This window comes from Ammodytes marinus (assembly GCF_949987685.1).
Source record: "Ammodytes marinus genome assembly, chromosome: 2".
In the NCBI taxonomy this organism is placed as follows: domain Eukaryota; kingdom Metazoa; phylum Chordata; class Actinopteri; order Uranoscopiformes; family Ammodytidae; genus Ammodytes; species Ammodytes marinus.
In genome coordinates, this window is record NC_137231.1 from 23865881 (window position 1) to 23889662 (window position 23782).

The 23782-nt window shown below is 42.7% G+C and overlaps 1 protein-coding gene across 1 annotated transcript in view; it reads left to right on the forward strand.

The window, feature by feature from the left end:
• sema6a (sema domain, transmembrane domain (TM), and cytoplasmic domain, (semaphorin) 6A) overlaps nt 1-17950 on the forward strand; it is a gene marked incomplete at its 3' end in the record, with an annotated part of 106168 nt that extends 88218 nt beyond the window's left edge. Inside the window, exons 16-20 of the mRNA XM_080044018.1 lie at nt 1705-1763; nt 2626-2646; nt 2857-2877; nt 6124-6303; nt 16788-17950. Coding sequence (XP_079900144.1) covers nt 1705-1763; nt 2626-2646; nt 2857-2877; nt 6124-6303; nt 16788-17950 — 1444 coding nt within the window. The remainder of the gene's footprint in view (nt 1-1704; nt 1764-2625; nt 2647-2856; nt 2878-6123; nt 6304-16787) is intronic.
• Between the last annotated feature and the right edge of the window lie 5832 nt (nt 17951-23782).

Here is a 23782-nt window from a genome sequence, read left to right on the forward strand (position 1 = left end):
TCTGCTTTGTGATTATGACCGAGTGTGATAAGCGAATCAGTTATCAGCAGATTAAACGTATACCCCCAGATATGAAAAGAGGATGCCGCTGTTGTTGTTTATGTGGCTGTTATCGTGTTTTCTTTTGAAGGGAAATTGATTATCAAGAGGATCAAATTGGCCATCTCCGTCCCAATTAAGCTTCTATCAAACTGGATGAAATTCTAAATAACAACAGAGTGAAACAATTCAATTTACCCTAGGGGATTAATGAAGTGTGTTTTCTTCTTCTTCCTCCTCCTCTTCTTTTTATTCACCTTAAGGCATGACATTTCATTCTCAACATACTTTACATATTGGCAACAGAACAGCAGGAATCGTCCGGAAATCTCCTTTACTTTTCCTCTTCATCATATTCACACTAAGAGCCGGGTGATGCTGTTTTGGAAAGTCACTCTTCATGCTATAATTGTGACCAGTGTAGGGTGAGGAATATGAGAGGCGGGTGGACAAGAGGAGGAGGAGGTTTGGCACGGGGGGATCTGCGGACTGTGAAAAGCTGTCATGCGTGACTGTGATCCTGGTTGACAGTAGGTCCGCTCTGTTTCACAGATCTTCGCACTGCCTTCTTGGTGGTCTTTCAGGAAGAAAACAGGTCTCGGTGCAGATTGCATCAAAAAATATCTTCCAAAATCTGTCTGTGCCCCGCTGTCTCCCTCTTTCCCTCTGTGTCATATGATGGCCCGTAAGCATCGTTACGCCTCGCTGCCCTGCCTTGGCGCATGTGATTGGGCCTACAGCCACATATCTCTACTGAACCTAGATGATACTGACAAACAGGAGAGGGGAGTGAACAAAGTGAAGTTGTTTCAGCAAGCACGTTAGCTTAGCTTAGCATAAGCAAAGACTGTAAACTGTAAGGAGAGGGAGCAACTAGCCTACTGGCTCTATCCAATGGTTAAGAAATCTGCCTACAAGCAACACTAAAAGTCACAAATGAATATGTTATATATTTTTTTATGTTTTTTAATAGGGGGGTTTGTGCCTGACCATTTCTTGGCCGGGAATACCAACTCTCTAGTGTCTTGGCTGGTTGCCCAGCAACTGCACACAGCCAAGTAATAGTCCAGCAGATAACCCCTCGTAAAATGACAAATTGTTGTTTTCTAAATTGCTTTTTTATTTTATTTTTCTTTAGACAGAACAAACAAACTATCACGTTAATTATGTTGATATGGAGTCTCTGGTAGGCAGATTCTGTTCACTTTAGACAGAGCCTTCGTGCTAGCTGCTAACTGGCTGTTGGCTGTATCTTCTCTTATCTAACTCGGCAAGGAAGATAAATCAGTATTTTCCAAAATGTTGAACTATTCCTTCGAAGCTATGCAACATGAGATAACAGTTTTTACTACCATCAATATATCTGTCTATTTGTAGCAAAACTACTGGCAATGGGTCATGTGCTAGCTATGGATTTACTAGCCTGCCAGCATTCTTCATAACCACTGATTTTAGGCCTCCAAGGCTCCTGCTATGTGTCCTTTGATTTTGTTCCAATATAGGGGTTTCTGCAGCCTACACTGTGTAGCCATAGGGTAAGCTGTGTTTAGGGGGGCGTGTTTTGTAGCAGCTTTTCCTACTGCTTTGTGACTTTGTTAGGTGTGGCGAGGCTGCATGGCCTGGCCTGTTTTCCTCTGCTGACCATGATGTCTCTGTTCCCCACAGATCAGCCTTTGAGCAGGACGTGGAGCATGGTAACACAGATGGCCTGGGAGACTGCCAAAGTAAGCAAGCCTTCTTCACTCTTATCTTTCCTCCTCTATTCAATACCCCCCACCAGCACCACCACCATCCCTCCCTCTTCTCTGTGAACTCTGTCTTCGCTTCCTTCTTCTCTGCTGTCACCTTTTTTTCTTCCCCGTCTGTTCCTCCCTCACAATCCTGTCTTTCTGCCTCATCTATCCATCTGTCCCTGTCGGCTCTCATCCCCCCCGCTGTTTCTCTGCTCCCCTGGTCAAAAGAGTGTTGTGTCCACTTGGGCAAAGACTGGGCTCCTTCTTGCAAATTAAAAACACAACACAAACATTCATCCTTGCCACACAGCGAAGGGGTTTGACTTGTGGGCAGTCACAGGGTTCATTTAGAAAGGCACATAAACAAGACAGGGCTCTCAATCCAGTCAGCCGCAGAAGCCTTGAAAGGCCTCGCCTTTTACTATGCAATACATATAATGGCACATATATTTGATGTTTTTCGAGTCAAGAATAACTGTTTAAATTCGTCAAATGTGTTGATATTCTACTGGGCTGCTCGTCTTGCAAGAGAAACTTCAAAACAATTTGACATCAAATCCCTCATCTTAGTCCATTTCCTCTCAAGTTCCACTGTTTACTCAAGAGTAAATGAAGGTGGCGCATTTCTTCCTGCAATTTCATCAGCATGTTTAGTCAAGGGGAGCCATGGCGTTGAACCTTCATTAGCCGTGGAAGCCCTATATCTCTGATTAAAAGTTAGGAGAGGATGAAGCAGCCAGTCGATTCCGCATTACTTTAAAAGTCATGGCTTTTGATCACGTTAAAGCGTGAGCTCTCTTTACGGCAAGCAATAACACGTTTCCCCTTTGGTTTCTTTTCTTCTTTCTTCCAGACACCTTTGTGGCGCTCAACGGTAAGTATCCCACATGTACCGCAGAGGCAATCAAATAATAGACAGGAGCTGCATTTCATCTCCCCTCACTCTTTAACTTCAGACACACCTCCTCGTCTAGTCAATCAATCATTCCCTCTCAAGGAAATGAAAACTCCTCCCACATGTGTAAAGACTGGTTATTAATGGCTCACAGTTTTAACTGAATTCAATTCGCTCCTTCTTTGATAGACGTTCCCTCCAGTTACGAAGGTAATGAAACATTACATCACGGCCAGTCAATTTTACCTCTCCTAGTATTCATTCCCGCTCATCCATCCCCGTTGGTGTTTCGAATAAAGGACGTAGGAATAGAAATCAGAAATTTGGAATTACAAATCTTTAATGCAGATTCTGATTCTATTACTATAGTCAGACAGCTGCTCCCTCCTTGTACCCATAGGCCCTTCCTCTTTTTCCCCTTTGCAAAAGTCATCGATTAGTCCTGACCTTTGCTTTGCTAATTGGATGGATCTGGTTGTTTGTGGTTTAAGGCCTTGATGGTGTAGAAATGCCTCAGTGTGCACATGAAACAGGACATGTGTCGACAGTGAGAGAGAGAAATGGAGAGAGAGAGAGAGAGCGAGAGAGAGAGAGAGAAATGGCTGTTTTAGAGTAAGAAAACATCGGATGTGTTTCTGCCACAGACATTCAAGCGCACACTTTTTTTTTGTTGTCTTTTGTTGCTTCTTCCAGCAAATTGGTTTACTCAATTATTACAATTATTGGTTTATTGGTTTATTGGTTTAATCACACGTCACACTATCACAATATCGCACTTCACTGCTGGCTGGAAACCGTTTTAGGAACTCTAGTCTTTTTAAAGTGCGATAAACAGATGCGATTAGCCCATGGTGAAAGTCCCACTTATCCACTGCTCTCAACACCTGCACTCTCCTCCACCTTATTTTTGTCTAATCGGAGGGTGCATTGGTTTGGTTTTCAGTGAATCTTTCTTCCTCTCTCTCTCGCAAAGCCATACCTCGCAGCTGCCAGATCAAAACTGTCAAATCCATATAGAATGACAAGAATAGATATTTTGAACTCGTTCCAGGAATCCCATCTCTCGTTCTCTCAACCCCCCTGTGGCTGTACCCTACTGTGACCCCCCCCCCCCCCCCCCCCCTCCCCATGCCACGCCCCCTGTTTGGACATCCCGGGTCAGAAAAAAGTGTCTTCTGTGTTGGTGTGCACCCCTATAGTGCTGAATATGCTCCCACGGGCTTGGCTGTGTGTTTCCGGGCAAACACACACTCAAACACACACACACACACACACACACACACACACACACACACACACACACACACACACACACACACACACACACACACACACACACACACACACACACACACACACACACAAACAGACAACACCCAGTTTGCACCCCCACCCAAACATAGTCTCAGCCGTTGCCTCAGCCTCAGCCCCTGCGTCTATCTGTTGGTGGTTGATATGGATTTGGAGATAAATAAATGCCCCCTTTCCATTCAGCTCTCCCTCTACTCCAGACTAGACGTCCTCCATTTAATCTGTAGAGAGAGAGGGATGTGCATCCGTCGGCAGCTTCTTTTTCCCTTTTTTTTTTTTACCCCTGATCTGTGGAGAAGCTAGGAGGCTCCAAGCTCTCTCTCTATGTGTGTCATCTGCCTGAATTGCACTTCCCCTGGCGGTGGGGGAATGAATTATAAAATAGGCCTGTCACACTAATCTTTCAGCCTTGGGCCAATAGTTAAATAAATCATTTTAATGATTGCCACGCCACACAGAGGAGAAGGAGGAGGAGGAGGAGGCTCTGGGGTGGTGTTGTGTGTGAGTGTCTGTTTTGCTTGGTCTACCAGCAGCAACATCAACATTAGTCCCCTGGAATGCCTCCCCTTCTTCAAACACGGGCATAAACACATATTGAAATGGCACACGCACATCTGCAAACACACACACACGCACACACACGCACGCACGCATTGCTGTCTTCTCCTCCGCGGAGAATACGTGTCAAAATGGGGCTTGAGCTCCACACAGGCTGTTGATAAAAGTGTTGTCACTCTTCATCTAGGGTGCATTTTTTTTTCTTCTAAAACGTGCAGCTTAAATACATTAAATTAAAAACAATATAAAGCTAGGGTAAAATTGTGTAGGGTGGCTTAAGCATGTGGGATGGTAATATGATTAGCACGGTTCAAAAATAAACAGTCAGACAAAGCCTGGGCACAAATTCTTCTCATGAAAGAAAATTTAAAAAAAACGGGCGTATGCAGGAAAACACACACAGATTGTTTGGGAGGCGCAGTGGAGAAAGTTCTGATCTATTGGCCACAGATGAATGAGTGCTTTGTTACCAGCATCACATTCATTTCAACATAAAGAGATACGCTGTACGTGATCATTGTCACTGTAACTTCCTGGCCGTGTAATGAGACCCTGTTCAACTGTTGGCCAGCAGTTCATTTAGTCATTAAGGAGTTTAATTAAAAGGATCAGAGAAAGTTCATTAACTCTTTATGATATATCTCTGGTGATTGATCTAGCCATGTTGCTGAGGGCATTGCTAAATAAAGATTATCCGTGGTGCAGATTTGAAACATTTTGGGGATCTTTGGTTCAGAATAAAGAAAGGAAGGGAAAATGGGAGGTAAGAAGGGAGTAGAGAGGAGGGGTTTGAGTAGACTAGAAATAAACTAGCGATTATTTACTCGATTTAACGGTTAATTTTGTGGTTAATCATTTAGTCTCTAACATGTCAGACAATAGATAAACATCAACATTTTTTCCAAGTTTAAAAAGATAACGGTGCACACCAAAATGAATTGAACATCATTTGGAAAGTGAGATTTGAAAAGCAACAGAGAGCTTGAGAAAGCAGGTACAAAGTTAAAAGTGCTTCACAGCTAAAGAAAAGTTACAGTGAGTGTGGAGAAATACATTTGTCCTCTGCTCTGCTCCGATAGGCCCGATGGAGCTTTGACATGTCAGTCAGTCACAGGAGGGGAGAGAGTGAGAAAGACAGAGAAAGGCAGGGAATGACAGATACAAAAAAAAGAAATGACACGTCTGTGCAGAGAAACGAACTCACGCACACACACACACACAGGCACACACACACACACACACACACACACACACACACACACACACACACACACACACACACACACACATACACACACAGGCACACACACAGGCACATTTGCTAATGAGTTGCCCCTGGTCACCAGAGAGATACACAATGTTGCTACACACAGCCCAGCAGCTGTGTGTGTGTGTGTGTGTGTGTGTGTGTGTGTGTGTGTGTCACTGTATCTGTGTTTCTTCTTCAGACGAGGAATAGATGTGTTTGTGTGCTAGTGTGTATGTGCGTGTGTGTGTGTGTACACCCCTGCTGGCCTGTGCTCACATGCACATAAAGCCTGTCCCTGTCTGCCCCGAGCGACGGTTAACCTGTGTTGTGTCCGGCAGGCCACCATCACCGCCACCATCACCACACCCTGTCACTCCCCACCTCGGCCCTTCCCGAGGCCGCCGAGGGCCCCCTGGGGCGGGGCCGCATGGTGGAACGCAAGGACCCCCCCATGAGCTCAGACAAAGGGGAGGACCCCTACGTAGCCGTGCCCTCTCAGACTCAGCCTGAAGCCAATGGTAAGCCTTGGAACGCAACAGCGAGCAGCCAGTTTAGTCCATTGTCACCTGTGGCAAGGGAGGGAGAGGGGAGGTGGGAGGAGTGGGGGTTTATGTAATTGAGATATACGGTTGCCTGGCTGCTTCCAGCTGACGAGGTGTGGAGATAGTGGATCACTTTCTCTCTAGGGGACAAATTGCTTCACACTGCGAACGTTAAACCCCCCGCAGACACATAGGCAAACACACAAACACACCTACACAGTACATGCATATGCAAACACATACACGTATGCTACGCCATTGGAGACCCCTGCACGCAGGTACACACACACACACACACACACACACACACACACATAGACACGCATACTCCGAAGGATAGATTTATTATCCGTGGACTGTAATGTCCCACAGGAGATGTAATATCCAGACCATTACACTTTGAAAAGGAAGATGGCGATGTATTTATTTCCCCGGGAAGATGGCCCCCGTTCCAGGCTCTATCATGCTTTGCGACACGGTGACATGACATTGAACGCCCTCTTCTCCTGTTTTAACAACCTGGCTAATGCTGTACCGCCTCAAGGACGGCTCGCCGGATAAATTAGACTGAGAGAGAAGGAGAGAGAGAGAGGGGAAGGAGGAGAAAGGGACGGCACATATCAGAGGGGGAAGAAAAAGGTCACTGCAGTGCTGCTTATCCATGTTTTGTCCTTTTAATAAAAGAGATATATCTAGTACAGAGCCCATTAAAACCACCTGCAACATGTCCCCGGTACATTACCTCAAAATGGTTTTGAGGAGGAGGTATTGATTATTGATAATGGGGATTCATCATGACTTTTAGCATAGTAGGGCATTTCAATAGACGTCCTGCATATAAACAAAGATACAGAGAGAAAAACATAGCAGCTAATACAGCTTGACTAGGGATTTTTGTTATTGAAGTTGCTATGAAAAAGATTGCACTGCAGTGTTTCTTTTCATCCTAGCCTCACCTTGTGCCTCTCAAGTAGTGACATGACATTCGAGTCACAGCTCCAAGCATCCAATTTTCGCCAAAATATAAACCCAGTGATCACTGAGCCAGAAGGTCAATGGACATCACTTACCGCTGTTCTGAAGGTTTTTCCAGAACTCAGCCAAAAACTCAAAAATTTTAAAAAGTTTTCTGACTGTTGCACCATAAAAAAAGATTTTGTATCGCTTTATTAAATTTGTGCCTCTTTTTTTCTAAAACCAAAACATGACTGTAATAATATTACTGTACAGTACATGTCTTTTCTCAATGTATACAAAGGTAATCAAGTATGTTCTGTTATATTGGCGTAAGTTACTTAAGAATATTTATATTTAACCTCATAAAACTGTATTTGCTTGTTCTTGCCAACATTTCTCGCTACTTGAATAGTAAAACACAGTCACAACCTCATATTTTAAACGTTTCTTTTTATGGTGTCACAGTCAGAATATATTCTCATCCAGGTGGTAACGAGAGTCTTAGAGGATTTTTGAAATGTCCAAAGAACAGTGGTTGAATATTTATGCGTACAACCAACAGGTATACTGTATATTTTTGTAAGATAAGATACAAAGTGACTCGAGTGTAATGTTAATACATCAGCGGCACACACTGTGAACGTGCTCTCCCTCGTGATTACAAACAGTAACATAAGATGTTTCAGTACTTCACAACACACACTCCACTATCTCCTGTCTGTGGAATACACAGCATCTCAGCTGGAAGCAGTAGGTAGATCCGTGGATACAATGGTGGCAGAGACTTCAGACAGCATGCATACAGTCACAACATGCTGTCGCTCCCCCTGTTGCCTTTACCTGAGCAGGTCTAATACAACACCAGTCTTTGTGGGATTGGTGAGAAATGGAAATCACACATAGCAAAAGCTTACACATTTGTTTTGCATTCATACAAGTTACTTATTTCCTATTTTGGGGGGTAAAGGGGGCTGTGGGTGTTCCATGCTCAGGTAACGGCAACAAGGCTTCACATTTCAAAACAATGCTTCCTGCTGTTTTTTTCCCTGGTTGATCATTATTGTTGTTATTATGATTTCTTTTTCACACTTTTTTGCAGCTTGTTTTAGTTTTTTTTATCAGTTTGATCTCAATTCCAGCTCAACAATCTTTATTTTTACTTTTCTATACGAGTCAGCTCTGGTGATATTTGTTTGATTTTCCTGAGTTTGGTTCTTGTGAGCAGTTCTTGATATTTCGCATGGCTTGGTCTAAAAGCTTTTATTTTTTATTTTTTTTGCTATTTATATTTTTGGCTTTTTCCTGTCTTGATTGCTTTGATGGTATTAAGCACCATTTTGCCTCCATGCAGCTTTTCAGCATGGCAAATTGAGCACCACAGTCAACAGTATATCATTTCCCGCTCCACCCATCCTGCCTCCTCTTCCTTCCTGTCGCCCTGAGTGTTATTGGCTTCAGGTGTCAACTGTACTGTGAAAACTTAGCAAACTGCGTATGAGGAAGTGAAAATGGAATCAATATATGAGAAGAGATTATGGAGTCAGAAACTCAGTAAATAAGTCAATTTATCAGCATTTCAACGCCTCGGAGATAAATCCATGCAACCCAGTTTTAAGAAGAAATAAGGGATACAAGTTTAACCATACCATCAATCTCTCAAATGAAGTCAAACAGAAAAAGTTTGTGCTCGAGTGGAAATGGATTAGCTTGTGTATGCAAAGTCGTTTTGCAAGCTTGTTTGTGATTTAAGAGAAATTACAATTACTCCCCAACTTTTTCCATTTGCAGGCGAGACATTGTGGAATTTTATCTGCTAATGAATATTACAGTGCTGCCAATATGTATTAGCCTGACACCACCAGAGTAATTAGAAATGCTGCAAAGTGATGAGTGTTTCGCACAGTGCTGTTTAACACCCAACAGCATCATTATCTGGCTTTTCCAGTGGGGACCCTCGCAGTTACCAGGTGGCCGCTTGTGTTTCACAGTACATTTGAGCTTGGTGTTTGTCTGTCTGTCTGTCTGTCTGGGCCTCATCTGTCTCTGTTATATTTTTTCTTCCACTCCTGTCACGCAACTATACACCTCTCTAGTGGCTTCCCATCGCTCACCCTATCCACCCCCCAAAAAAAACTCCAGCCCTGCCACTGTTTTCCACCATCTGCTGCCATTGTGATCAGTCTCCCTTCCACAGGACCTCTCGTTTTGACTGGGATGGCATGTTCCAAGGCTGTACCTTTAACCTAGTGCAAATTCATTCCTGAACCAATTTGACGGAGCCTTCTCTACCCAACGGCCCCTTCCCTCCCCCCTTGCCTCTCTCTGTGTCTCTTCCTCCTCCATCTCTGCACCTCCTAATCCAACCGTTTCTCCCCTCATTGTCTGTCTCTTCTCCAACTGGAGTCATATCTCTTCCACTGTCTGCAGGAATGAATCCTTGCCCTGCTTCCCACCCTCTTTGCTCTCTCTCCAGCTCTCTCTCTCTCTCTCTCTCTCTCTCTCTCTCTCTCTCTCTCTCTCTCTCTCTCTCTCTCTCTCTCTCTCTGTCAGGCTCCACTCCCTCTTCCCATCCACCCTCCCCCCAACACGACCTGTAGCCACCGCTGTGTTGCTCCAATTTATGGGTTCATTACAGCAGCTATCCAGGGTATGAGGAGAGGGGAAAGGTGGAAGGGAAGAGGGATGGAGAGAGACAACAGGGAGAGAGAGAGAGAGAGAGAGACATGGGAAGAGAAAAAGGAACACGCATGATAAGAATTTATTAAACAGAACAGGACAATAATGGTTCCTGTGAAGGTTAGAGGGGGGAGGATAAGGGGATAGCAAGGAAACAAACTGGCTGAACGATAGAACTGAAACAACAAGATACGAATAAATGGGGGGAAAAGTTGGTTAGAAGATGTAGCGAGATATTGTAGCTGAGCAGAGTGAACAACAGGGTTGTCTTTCTATCGCTCTCAGCTAAGTGTTCCTCAAAAAGGTATGTCACTTGGTTCCCTAGCATAGCAAAAATAAATGATGAACTCAATTTAGGGGTTTTGTTAAGTCACTCAAAGTTTAAGTTAGAAACCGGTCAAGTTTGAAATTTGAGCACAAGACAGGAAGTGTTATTCGGAAAGCAGATTAGCATTATATAACAGTGAAATTTAGGAACCCCAATCTCCAAAAACAGCATTGTGGCATTTGATGATATTTCTGTGCGATAAGACGAGCGCTTCTGTTGTTTATTGGGACATATCATTGCATGTCAGGATTTCTTCGTAAAAGCAACTGTCTGACAGCTGCTCTGCGAGGGCTATTTTCAGCCGCAGCAGGCAGCTCTCTGACACCTGTTTGCCGAGCTGGTATGGTAGAGGGAGAGTATGACCACGCTCACACAGGGATGCAGTGCTTTAAAACAAATATTTTTAATGCCAAAAAGCCTTGATAGCCCTGGCATTTTCACTTCAACTCACCGTCTGGAAGGCAGTTGAAGGAACATTTCCCCATCATTATTGGGAATGCTGTTTCAATCTTGAATTATACTTATAAAAATAAAAACTGTCAAATACATCCAAGGCTAGGAGAGATTGTGTTAACTGTCTCTTAAGTTTAGCTGGTACATAACTATCCAACATACAGTACCTAGCTTTCAGCTATGTTTCTTGCCACAGAAAAAACCATAAGGGACATCTTGCTTATCTGATTATGCAGATGTCTCTCCTTTCAAATTACCATCCCATGGAGATGAGTCGACACAATTTGTAGGTATTAGACACTTTTGTCTAACATAAACTATTGATGTCAAATAATTGCATTTGTCTTCAGCAGCCTATGGGGGTGAGTGCATTTTAACGTTATTAGTTTCATATATCTCAGAATGATAGGATTTAGGTTATTGCTTAAAAAAGAGATTTAGGAGTTAGGTTAAAAGTTGGCGAAATGATCCTTTAAGGCAGGACGATGCACTGTAATGTAAGTCATATTCCAGTCATTATAACACCTACAACATTGTAATGACTACAGGATTTGAGTTTTCGTATGTCTCACCAGCCAATGATTGTGATAGGCCTTTGTGAGGCGGATGAATTATTCGCAGCTCATTGTGAATCATAATAGAAACAGTGGACTGGATGTTTTCCGGGCATTACGCACTTCCCCGACTGACGTCAAGCCATAAGCCATAATTTCCTCCGCTGATTAGCTTATTGTTCTCTCAGACCGCTTTTGTTTTCTACACACATTTGCCGCTTACTTTTCCATTTCAGATGTTTTGGTTACGCTTTTCAGTAAGACATTTTTGTCAATCGCTGGTTCATGAAAAAGTATTGCCTTAGTATTTCATTTATGTGACTGAATCTCCTATCCCTACAGCTCACCCTTTGGTGATTTTGAAGCTTGTCTAACCCACATTCAGCTGTCATTATTCTGCTTTGAACTGAATTTAAATGGTCACGTTCAAAATGTCCATGATTGAGCCACTCATCAAGCAGATACAAGCTGAGTCTTTGTTCTCCGGTGGTACTTTGTAGGGTCCACAGTGTGCTGAATGATTATCTGTGCCGGCAGAATAAACTGAATGAATTACAACACACATTGGACTGTAAAGTCAACCATAGAAGCCAGAAGATTGCCACACATTGTTCAGCAGTCGTATCATTAAAAAAAAAATACACTTGAGTGGGTAGCCATTTGTATAACAGTGACTCAACAAGATTGAATGCTAATGAACAGGAGTCAACATTGAAAAACACACAAGGGACTTCAGACCACAGCTTTTCTCTGTAAAAAAATACACAATTATGTTGTATTAAATGAAATAATTATTTTATCTTTGTTTTTCATGCTTGGCAGTGATTGTTAACAAGTCTATCACCCATTAATACAAACAGTATAAGTGTCAATTGAAAGCATCAAACAGTGCTGCAAGACGATCCCAGGGATGTGTAATTAAGGTTGATTTGTTTAGCATATTACATGTTACAGTTTGTCTGCAGAGAGGTGAATAGGTTAGTTCATGGGTGTTAATACCTGAGGTGCAGACTGATATAATTAAGGGGTTTAATTATATGTTAGCTAGCTCATCTGTATGCTGTGCGCTGACTCTGGATGGTCTGATGAATGCTTTAATATTGAATAACAACATTAATGCAAGCGCCTCTTGAACGCAAACACACACAATACTTAATCGGATTATATTCTAAACTGGAGAGTAAATAGAATTAAACAAAATGTTCTCATCATCTTAGAAGCAATGTCCTTTAAAAAAAACTTTAAAAAAAGACCATAAGCGTGTCCCTGAGAGCAAATAAGACGTTTTCTAAAGCATGCAGCTAAGGCACCAAACACGTCCTCCTTTATCTTTTTTATTCTACCCCATTAGTTGACAAGGTCCACTGTTCTGTCTTTCAACAAGTGTCACCACTTCAGTGAGTGCAGTTAAGTCCGATTAAGATTTTTATCATTTCACTGACAACGCCTTTGTGTAACAGCCTGCAGTCAAAGGTTAGTGCCCTCGCCGTAACCTCCCTGTGATGTTTAACTACCTTTGAAGTTTCCCCAACACCAACACAAAGACCGAGCTCTGTGGGCTTAGGGTGGCTGGGGTTTCTGGGGAGATTAAAAAAGAGTGTAAGAGTGTCTACATGTGTGTGTCAGACAGAGAGACAGACAGAGAGCATTCAAGAGTTCCAGACACAGCAGATTACAATGTTTCTGATTTACAACTATAAGTGCTGCCGAGCCTGTTTTGACAGCGAGGAATAATCCAAGTATCTGAGATATGTGTTTAATAACAGAATGTTTAGGCCTGAGGCGCTGTGGAAATTCAAATCAATCCGACCGCCGAGCTGCAGGATGCCTTGCGCTGCATTCTGGGGGGCGAGAAGCAAGAGTTGAAAAACCAGAGGATTATAAGTCACAGAGTCAAAGAGCCTCGACAAGATGAGAGCAAAGCAGAAATCTGAGGCTTTTTTCAACAACACTTTTATACTTTTAAAGGTCACGTTGGGAAAGTTTTTGATAAAGTTTTGTCTCTAAACACAACGAGCAGTGTAGCCACCTTGATTTATAAGTCCTGTGATACGACGGAGAGACAACCCTCTGCGTCCTCTGTTGCAACTTTCATTCTCTTTGATGTCGAGATGAGACACAATTCCTTACATGAAAGGTGGAAGTCTTCAAAGTTTTCTTCCTTTTTCTTCCCTTTCTTTTGTGTTTTACTCGAGACCTTGGGCTAAGTACACACACTAAGTGGGGACGTGTCCGTGAACGCGACTGACATGGGTGATGAATGGAACTGGGGAAAAATGAGAGAAAAAGAATGAAAGTTTTTTTTTTATTTTTTTTTTTAAGAGAAGCAGACAGGAAGCACCATGCAGCGCAGGTTAAATAGGGGTTTGACCTTGGCGCCCACAGAGGACAAAGATGGAGCTCCACAGTTGGCCTCCTTCACCAGAATGGTCACCCGCCTGCCTCTGCCTCCCTCCGCCTTTGTTATTCAATGTGAATTCCAAATCGCTGGTTGAAGAAAGTTAACCTTTGGGGGCAAAAAAATTCACTGTCATGAAAATGAATAGCTATTCAAACATGCTCATTCAGCATGTAAGCAACGTAGATAGAGATCGATCAACGTAGTTACATTTCTCAAGAAGTATGGAGAAAGAAAACAAGTATTTTTTTATGCTTGCACTTTCATTTCCTTTCGTGAATATTTTTTGGGGAGATTTTCTGGCCTCTTCTGCTCAGGTGAAGCTGTATTCCTTTTCATATTCATTGTAAGCAGAGGCATTTAAAGCCAGCAGCTCTCAGACGGCATCCGTCACCTTTGTGGTTTCTGCCGGGAGGATGATAAGTCACAAATAACACAAGGTTATAATTACAGTCTTCTCAGTTTCCCCCTTAGGAATAGGACACTTACCATATGGACTGAACGGTGTGAAAGCAAACACTCTGAAACAAGAAGAAAGTCGGTAGAAAGTGATTCATTGTTTCTGTAACAGGGAGAAGTAGCAGAAAGTAAAGTGTGAGGGAGGGCGGGGGGAGCGGAGGGAGAGATCTAAGGGAGGACAGACGAAAGTCAACAGAATGAAAGATAGCAGCGGGGATAAGTGTCCCTCTTGCTCGCAGATGTTACTGTATGAGATGGGAAGCAGATGTTTGCGTCAGACAGGCAGGGCCATTCGGTCACACGAGTCCACGGCATAACACATGTCAAACCGTAATGGCCGACTGAAGATAACACTCATCACTTCACACAGTATCTACACAGTCCTCGATAAGAAGCCATTCTGTCCGTAACATTTTTAAACCCTTTGTTTAACACTCAATGAGCTTCGTGTTGTCGGCACTCCATTAAAGTGAAAAGAGTTCAGAAGTTTTGTGATTTTACAATGGCTGAGGAATGATGTGGGCAAAAGTAACTGCTCTTTATTTGATCCAGGTTGAGCTTTAACACTAACACAGAGACTCGCAGACACTGTTCAGTGCTCTATAATTTTTTAGGTTGTGTTTTTTACTAAAACTAATGAAGTATGACTGCAGCGAGTGAGGATTATGTATGTTAGTTAAGGAGAGTCTGCATTTCGGTTCCATGTGAACAGATTACCACGTTGTCTCTTGTGTCTGTGTTATGTCTCGCCGAGGACACAAAGAAAGAAGATATTCTCCTGAGCATGTCCTTGGTGACACAGCTGAGCTGAAAAGACTAAACACGATTACGCAGTCCCTTCAAGATTTCACAGAATTATTTGCCACAAATGCTTAATTGTGTCGCTTCTCCTTTCGGGAAATTACAGACAAAATTGAAAGAAAAATGTCACAATTCCAATAATCTGCTTGGGGAAAAGTGTTTTAATGAATGTGTTTACAGTGATTTTTCTATTTACTTGTTGAGTCGATTTCCTTTGGGCAGTGTGTAGTGTACAAATTGCATGCCCGTGTTCATGTAGTATATTATGTTAGGTTTCCTTATTTCTTCATAAAATATAGTATTCAAATTTGAATGAGGCAGGTCGAGACATAAACAAGGTAGAGTCATGTGATAGGAGGTTAGACAAAAACAAGACTTTATTAATGCAAATCTTTGAAAACTAAAATGATAGTCTGATTTCTCGCTACCTTCATGTAAGTCCCAGTAAATGAAAGTGTCTTTGATTACTAAAAGCTATGAGACAAATCATCACCCACACTGTGCCTTATTTTAGAGCACAGATTCCCTGTAATGACACCTCCTCTGTATAGAAGATGCACGCTGGCATAATGGATTATTGTTTGTCGAGTTGAATTCCATTCATACATATGAATATCAGGTTATTTGCTCTTAGTTATATCATCCTGAGGGACTGAAAGCTTCCAATTTTCCTTTGCATTAACAGTTTTGCAAGTCTTTATGACCTCCTCAGGACACAAACAGCATTCATAAAGATGAAAAAAAGATCTTTCCAGGTTGATGCACTGTGCGGTGAGTGCAGTGCACACGTGTAACTGACTCACGTTATCAAAACCACAGCTGCACAGCGGGGCTTTTTTTTTTACATGATAGAGCCCACCTGCCTAATCCTCTGTCTGTGGTAACTGATCTGTGCTGGGAACAGGTCATGTGTGAATGCATTATAAATCTCTGTGCTCTGGACTGGTGTTTTTAACCCAAGGAACAGAGCGATCCATTAGATGTCTACATTCATCAACTGGCAGGAGGTTATCATTATGCGTGTGTGTGTGTGTGTGCGCGCGTGCGTGTGTGTGTTTGAGGGAGGGTGGAACATGTTTTGACACTTGCGTGTACGTGTGCATAATGATAATGATTGTTGACCCCATTTTATTACTAACAATCTGCTGCTCCCAATCTCCCAACTCTAGAATACTTCCTTTTATTGAATTATCTTTTATTTGGCGGTATCGCAGCTCGACTTTGCCAGTCTTTGAAAGTGGTGCTTTCATAAGACACTGATGACACAGCTCATTGGATTTTGCGGTTAATCAGAGGCTTTTTTAATGTATTCTCCGTGATTCATGAGATTGGATCCAGTTATGAAGATTTATGAAAAGTCTCCCCATTTGCATCTGTGAGAAGAAAGGGTCTGGATATTTCAGGCTCCTTTATCTGCGCTCATATCTTTTTTTCATTTCAGCAGAAGGGGGTTTATCTGGGATTTATAATGTGAATCATAATCACCCCTCCAAAACACATTTTTCAGTCTAAGATTGGATTTTCTGGAAATATTGAATGATGCTACTTGAAGCTACCATTTTATGCCTGTTTTGAAAAAGGTGTTCACTTTGATGGGATAAACCCTTCTTCATTTGCATGTATTTCATGAAATTATTTAAACCTCTAATCTTTTTTTCCCAGAGAATATCTTTTAATTATCGAAATTCAATATGTTTTTTCTATCTTTTGTTTTGGCCTAATAATAAACATCCTTCCAAACAGCTTTATTTTTCCCACAACACACAGCAGTACACTTTATCCTTCTTCTGTTAGTCTGCCAGTCTGAATGTCATCTCCACGTCTCTCTCTGCAGGTGTGATCCGTGAAAGCTACCAGAAGGGCCGTGACCAGCTAGTTCCAGTGACCTTGTTGGCCATTGCTGTCATCCTAGCCTTTGCCATGGGCGCCATCTTCTCTGGCATCATCGTCTACTGTGTCTGCGACCACCGGCGGCGAGACCTGGACCTGACGGGTCGCAAGCAGAAGGACAGCCACCACCTCCACTCCCGCAGGGGCTCCATGAACAGTGTGACCAAACTCACCGGCTTGTTTGAGACGCAGGCCAAAGACGGGCGCCCAGAAGCCATCCTCTCCCCTTTGATGCACAACGGGAGACTGACTCCAAATGGCAAGATGCTGATCAAAGCAGACCAGCACCACCTGGACCTTTCCGCTTTGCCAACGCCCGAATCCACCCCCATGCAGCCGCGTCGTAAGCCCATCCGGGGCAGCCGCGAGTGGGAGAGGAACCAGAACCTCATCAACGCCTGCACCAAGGACATGCCACCGATGGGCTCGGCTGTGATCTCTACAGACCTGCCCCTGAGGGCCTCGCCGGGGCACATCCCCAGCGTGGTGGTCCTGCCTCTGCCACAGAATCAGCACCAGCTCCAGCCCCATCTGCAGCTGCATCATCAGTCTTACCAGCACGAGTATGTGGAGCATCCCCACCACAGTGACCTCAGCATGGACCATAGTGTCATGGACAACCAGGGGGCCACACTGGAGTACAAGACCCTCAAAAGCCCCTTACACAACCTCAACATGATGGATCCAGATGGGATGATGCCACCACGCGTGCCCCAACGAGAGGCCTCTCTCACCGTCCCTCCGGCCGTGCCTCAGATGGGAAAACGGCTGGAGGTCCACTCCTCAGTTTACGGGCTCCGGAAAGGTTCGGCATCTGCAGCTTCTGGATCCTCCGCCCTTAAGAGGCACAACACCAACTCATCTAACTCCTCCCATCTGGCGAGACATCACAGCTTCAACCGTGTGGAGAGTCCGCCCCCCGCACCTCAGAGGGTGGACTCCATGCAAATGACAGTACAGGGCCTATCTCTGTCAAGGCAGCACGGTATGAGCTCCTATGGTTCACTGCCTCGAACGGGCTTCAAATATCTCAAGCCCGATGTGCCCCCCAAACCCTCTGTAGTCTCACTCTCGACGAAAGTCAAGTCCAGTGACTCCTGCACATAGTCAGCGAGTTAGCCAGGCAGTCCAATGTGAACGGACAGTGGTGAAAGTTTTCTTCTGAAAGAGAGAAAAAACAGTTAATACTGTACAACTCGCATCTCTTTTTAGTGGTTTTTGTTTGTTCGTTTGGTTTCGGTGTGTACTGTACAGTGGAAAATGCAACACATATTTTTTTTTATTAAGAAAACCCTTTCTTTTTATATAAATATGTAAATATTATACAAATGGTTGTCGTCATTTGTTGCCGTCCACGAGCTCATGCTCTGGCTGGCTCCCAGTTCCTCTGTAAACACACATGGGAAGGTGTGCTACTGAAACAAGAAGATGATGCTGTCCTAAATATTTCATCCAAGGGCGCCCTGTAGCATCCAAAGCTGTGGGTCTCTTGTTTGAGGTGTTTCTGGCCACCGGGACTTGACCTGATACTGAATCATGCTGGTAAAAAGCACATAAAAAGACAGCACGGGATGCTGAGAATAATCGTTGTACAGTATCTTGAGGACTCAGAAATCTGAGCGAGCAAGCCCTCAGAGAGACTGAGCTCGGACTGAGACGATAGACAGCTGCCTGAGTTTTGTCAGAAACTGTGAAAAAAGCCTCTCAGTGTTACAGCAATCAAGTCCTGCCTGGGTTTGACTGATAGCCCGTGCCAGAGGAATCTTCTACTGTACTGGTTACTGAATAACACATGACTGTTAATACTAATAGCTTGTTGTATTTATTTTTATTAAGTGCTTTTGAAAAAAAAAGACCGACTTTCTAGGCTCGGTGAAAGAGAGAGAGGACAGAGAAGAGATCTTTTTAATATGAATTAATCAAGTTTGACAACAACAACAACAAAAATCGTATTTAAAGTCATTAAACTGGAGCCCGTAGAACTTTCTTGATGACTAAGGTCCACTAGGTCTTACTGTGCGCTCAGTGGGACCCGCAGCTTGAGATATATGTGGAGAGGAGGAGATATTTATTTAAACTGTGCCAGACAGGGACTTTTAACTTCATGGACCAGAATTTCCATTGTTTTAGACCAATCACAAAAAAAATGACTTCCTTAATCTCACCCTTTCACTCCTCCGATGACCATCCGTCCCTCCAATCAGCACTGTGGTTTTTTGTGTGAGTCAGTAACATTTGTCCTGATTGGTTGCTGGCTTACCAGTGCCATCAAAAGCTCACTGTGTTGCATGTTGCAAAATAGAAGAGAAGCAGCTGCAGCAACAGTGGGGGAATCAGCATACGCGCAAACAAAAAGAAGGAGCGATTCCTCCGTCTTGGAACGTACCGTATTTTTTACGGTGGCGTGACGCAGACGAGCAGGTGAAAAAGAAAACTACAAAAACATCTGTATTGCCTGCTTCTTTTTCCACATGTAAATTTGTGCCTTACACCCTAAAGTAGTGACAATGTTTTCGTTATTAGCTGTTAACTTTGTCTCCTTGTAGTATTTTTTATTTTATTTTTCTTACGTCATGATATTTCCCTGGTCTGATAAAAATGCAATTAAAGAATGTAGGTGTTATTGTTGTAATTCTGGTCCCTAGACATAACACACTTACAGTCCAGGGGGGATAGAGGAAGGAGAATTCCCTTACTTCTTTCACTCTTTTTCTCTCTCTCTCACACACACACACACACACACACGCACACACACACACACACACACACACACACACACATACACACATCTTTGTTGTTCATTTCTGATTGTGCCATTAATGCGCTTAAAGCAACCCTTTATGTTGTGTTGGCAGTGTCGATGAAGACGTGAGTGTTTTTGATTTTATATTTTATACAATTTAAAAGTCCTGGATTTTGTTTTTACTTTTTTTTGCTGTCTTTTGGTTTGGAGTGATGGTTGATTGACTGATTACCTGAGCAAATAACATTTGTTACTTGAGAAGGCCAATGTATGTGTATCTTTCTGGTGCACTGCAATAATAATAATGCAACATCAACACTAGCAAACGTACAGTACGAGATACACAGAGGCACCCGGTGTACTAACACGGCTCTAGGCTTCTTGTTTGCCTCATAACAGTTGCATACAACAGGCTGGTTCCTGTGAAGAAAGTACACATTTTGAAACAATAGTAAAAATGTATTGTCTTTAACCCCCTTTTTTGTAACAGAAAACACAGTTTGAGGAAAAGATACGTTGTTGACTTTGCTTCACTAACTCTCATTATCAAGGCCTTAATGAATGGCTGGGAGTTTGACTAATCTGACCTCTTTTTTTCTTACTTTCACTTTCTTTTTTTACTTGAGAATTTTTTATTGATCACCCCTCCCTCCCAAAACTTAAATCAACGGAGCACTCCCTTAGTGTTGTATGTGTAGATAGGTCAAAGTTTTCTTGGTATCAAGCAATTTTTCTGTGTCTGGGGGAAAGCTAACTATGTCTCAATCCCCAGCTAACTTGAGAAGGACGCGAGGGATCTCTGACCTGACTAAACTCTGGACAGAGACGCTTGCAGGGTTTTCAGTTGCAAAATGACAGGGTCAATGGATTAGGTCAAAGCATGAGCCAGGAGGAATGTGCAACTTTAGCAACATGGTCTGCGATCAATATGGACAGTTATCCCAGTAACTACTTAAAGATATGAGTTCAAAAGTGCCCAATATTAGTGAGATGGGAGGTTGTTTACTTTCAGACTTCCATGGTATGCTGGTTACTGGGTGCAACAAGTCCCTATTTACATTCTCCAGTGTATCAAGAAAAAAGCATGAACCAGTAAAATTCAGTCAGATATTTCTTGTTTAGAAATGTTCAGCTGTGGCGTCTCTGACCTTGGAGAATTTTCAGGGTCCACACAGAATGTGAACAAGAAACTCTGTCCATAGGTCAGAAGGTGAAATGTTAACATCCTGTGTAAATTTAGCTGTGGGTGCATTTAAGGCCCCGTCACATCAAGTGTTCTGATATCAGGGTGGGGTTTGAATTTTTTAAAGACTGAATTGGTTTGGACTGTGAAGGCTGCTGTGGACAGCGAGGTTCTTTGGTGTGTGCCTTTTTTGTCTTTCACCCTTGTTATAATACACTGCTACTTAGATGCAAATCAACTCTCTTCTCAACCTTTTGAACTTTGTAAGCTTGTAAGATATTGTGACGTCACAAAGTTTTTTGCCCTACTCTCTTCACTTCCTTAACATCTGATTCACAGCTTAATGTATGTTGTAAAGAAAAAACTCTTTAATTTAATGCAAAATGTAATAAAAAATAAAAAAATAAAATTCTTGTCATGAAGACTGTGATATGTCCTTGAGTCTTTCACTTGTTTCTTCGTCTTCACCTGGTTATCTTTGTACCCTGAACATCTTCAATTGTTGAATTTCTTTTGCACCGCTGTTTGGGGAAAACGAAGCAAAAGCTTCAGGATTTGAAGGTTCTTTCAAATCCATTCGGAGGATCCATTCAAAGGAAAACATTGTACTTTTGTCAACTCAAGTACACAGTCTTTGCTTGTAAAACCGCTGCCAACCTCTCGAGATTTGAGAAACTTTTCTTAAGAATAAGACTCTACTTCTGATCAGAAGTATGTCTACGTCGATGAATGTTCTTGACAACTTGATATTGTATCATTGAAAATAAGACGAGGCTATTAGAAGAGGATAGAGGCCTGTACTCTATTGTACTATTGATCCTGTCTGTTAAATGAAGCAGATAACTTGATGGAGATTGGTGGCAGCTTTCTGTTTGGCTGACTGGTACAGAAGGCACTTTAAATCTCCCTTTAAACTACCATACATAATCATCCAATGAGGCATCAGGCTTTCATAAGAATGAGAGCCATTTCATCCCATATGGGAAATCAATAAACTCTTCAAATATATTCTTAGACCGACGACGGAGGGATTCCATGATGTGGGTGATGGTTCACTTATTTTAGTTCAGTTTAAAAGTGAATAAGAAACAGCTTGCTAACAAGTATGCCCTATCAACTTTAGCTGATAATGTGTCACATCTGTTAACACATTGTTTCTTCTGCCTCCACGCAGCCGGAAAAAATATATACTGTGCATGAAAATGAAACAAGCCATGGCACATGTCTTCTTAGTGTGTAGAGAAAGGAAGTATAAACTGAGCAAAGAACACTCACAGGATTTAGCAGAAGGCCAGGTTAAATATATAAAAACACTGTGATAACACCAGATCAAAGCCTCTTTCTCAGCCTGTCACACATTTGAGTGTGCTATTGTGGTAGATCAGCAGCAGAACATTAGTGCTGACTAACACTGACCAGAACAGCTCAGATTCCAAATGATGCTCTCCAGTTTCATATGTTAGCACATCCTTTGGTATCATTTTGTTCAGGAAATATGGCTTTGGCAGGTAGTTTGACACTGGTGCCTTTGATCCTGGGGTGAGTCATAAGTGACAAGCATTGGTACAAGTCACATTGGCCGTGGAGATCAGATAACCCAGATGTGGTGCAGCTAATGAGGCCTGTCGCTGGCTTGACAATGCCGCATTGTGCAGCCCTCATTCAGGCGCCCGTGTGTTGTTGTGCTAGTCAGAGATCAAGATTGAGATATACACCACCAAGTCCTAGATATACAAGAGCACAATTACATCCAGTGGTGACTTGTGTGAGCTGGTATGATCACAGAGTTTGTCAGAGTTAGTCAGAGTACGGTTTGGTAACCTCATACTGTAGGCCGGTATTAGAGAGTTCAAAACAGGTGAACCCTATTTATTTGTGTGTGGGCAGTTTGATAGATCCAAGGATAAAGACAACATGTTGTTCTTAGGTGTAGGTTGAGTGGTTTGACATTTTACAATAAGGTACACAACATTGAAGTAACTACTACATAGTTATACATTACCTACTACAAAGGTTTTTTTTGTTGTAACTTCTTCATAGTTATGCATCACATATTACAAAGTTAAAGAAACAACAACTATGTGGTAGTTTCTAAAAAAAAACTATGAAGTAGGTAATGCATGTAGTAGTTACTAAAAAAAATACTTAAAACAACCTATGTAGTAGATACTAGAAATAAAATAGAATAAATTATGTATTAGGTAATGCATAACAAGTTACTCAAATTCTTTGTACCTTTTGTAAAGTGTTACCTTATTAAGCTCACCTTTATATGATTTTAGCTTTTAATTTAACCTGCAAAATAACAATGAAGGATAATCAGCACCTCTGAACCAAAAACTGGACATTGTAACCTTCCCCAAAGTTTAATTTATTGCAGGTCTGTTAGACTGTCCCTGTTAATTTGGAATTTGGAGTGTAAATAATTTGTGCAGTATCTGCATCAGGGATGCAACTTAGTGTGCCAGCGATAGAGAGAGAGAGAGAGAGAGAGTGAGAGAGGGGGGGGGGGGGATTACTTGATGTTGAAAGTCCCTGTATACTTTGTGAGTGCAGGGTCCATTTGAGAATCCCAGAGACACATCCTGTCCTCATACATTAATAACACATGGTATTTATTTATCTAAAAATATGTATTGAGGGTTGATTAGCATTTGATGTAGTAATAACGTATGCTACAAATCTCTCCAGTGTAAATCAGCAGCATTCACTCAGGCTCATGACCCGACATTATGACCTGTTGATCCAAGTGCTCGATGACTCGTTTCCCTGCCAACTACAGAGGGCAGCCGGCCAGACTTTCAACAACGGGCCACTAGGCCAACAGGCCAGCTAACCAGCCAGCCATTTAACCCTCCAGCCAGCCTTAAAGTAAGCCATGATGATGCCATTGACGCAGCCAACCGGCCCCTGCCCCCCCACCAGTCCAACACAGCCCTGATCTACCCTGGCTGCTCATTTCGAGTGCCCCGCAATCTGTGGTCACAACAAGCTTAGCCACGTGCTAATCCTC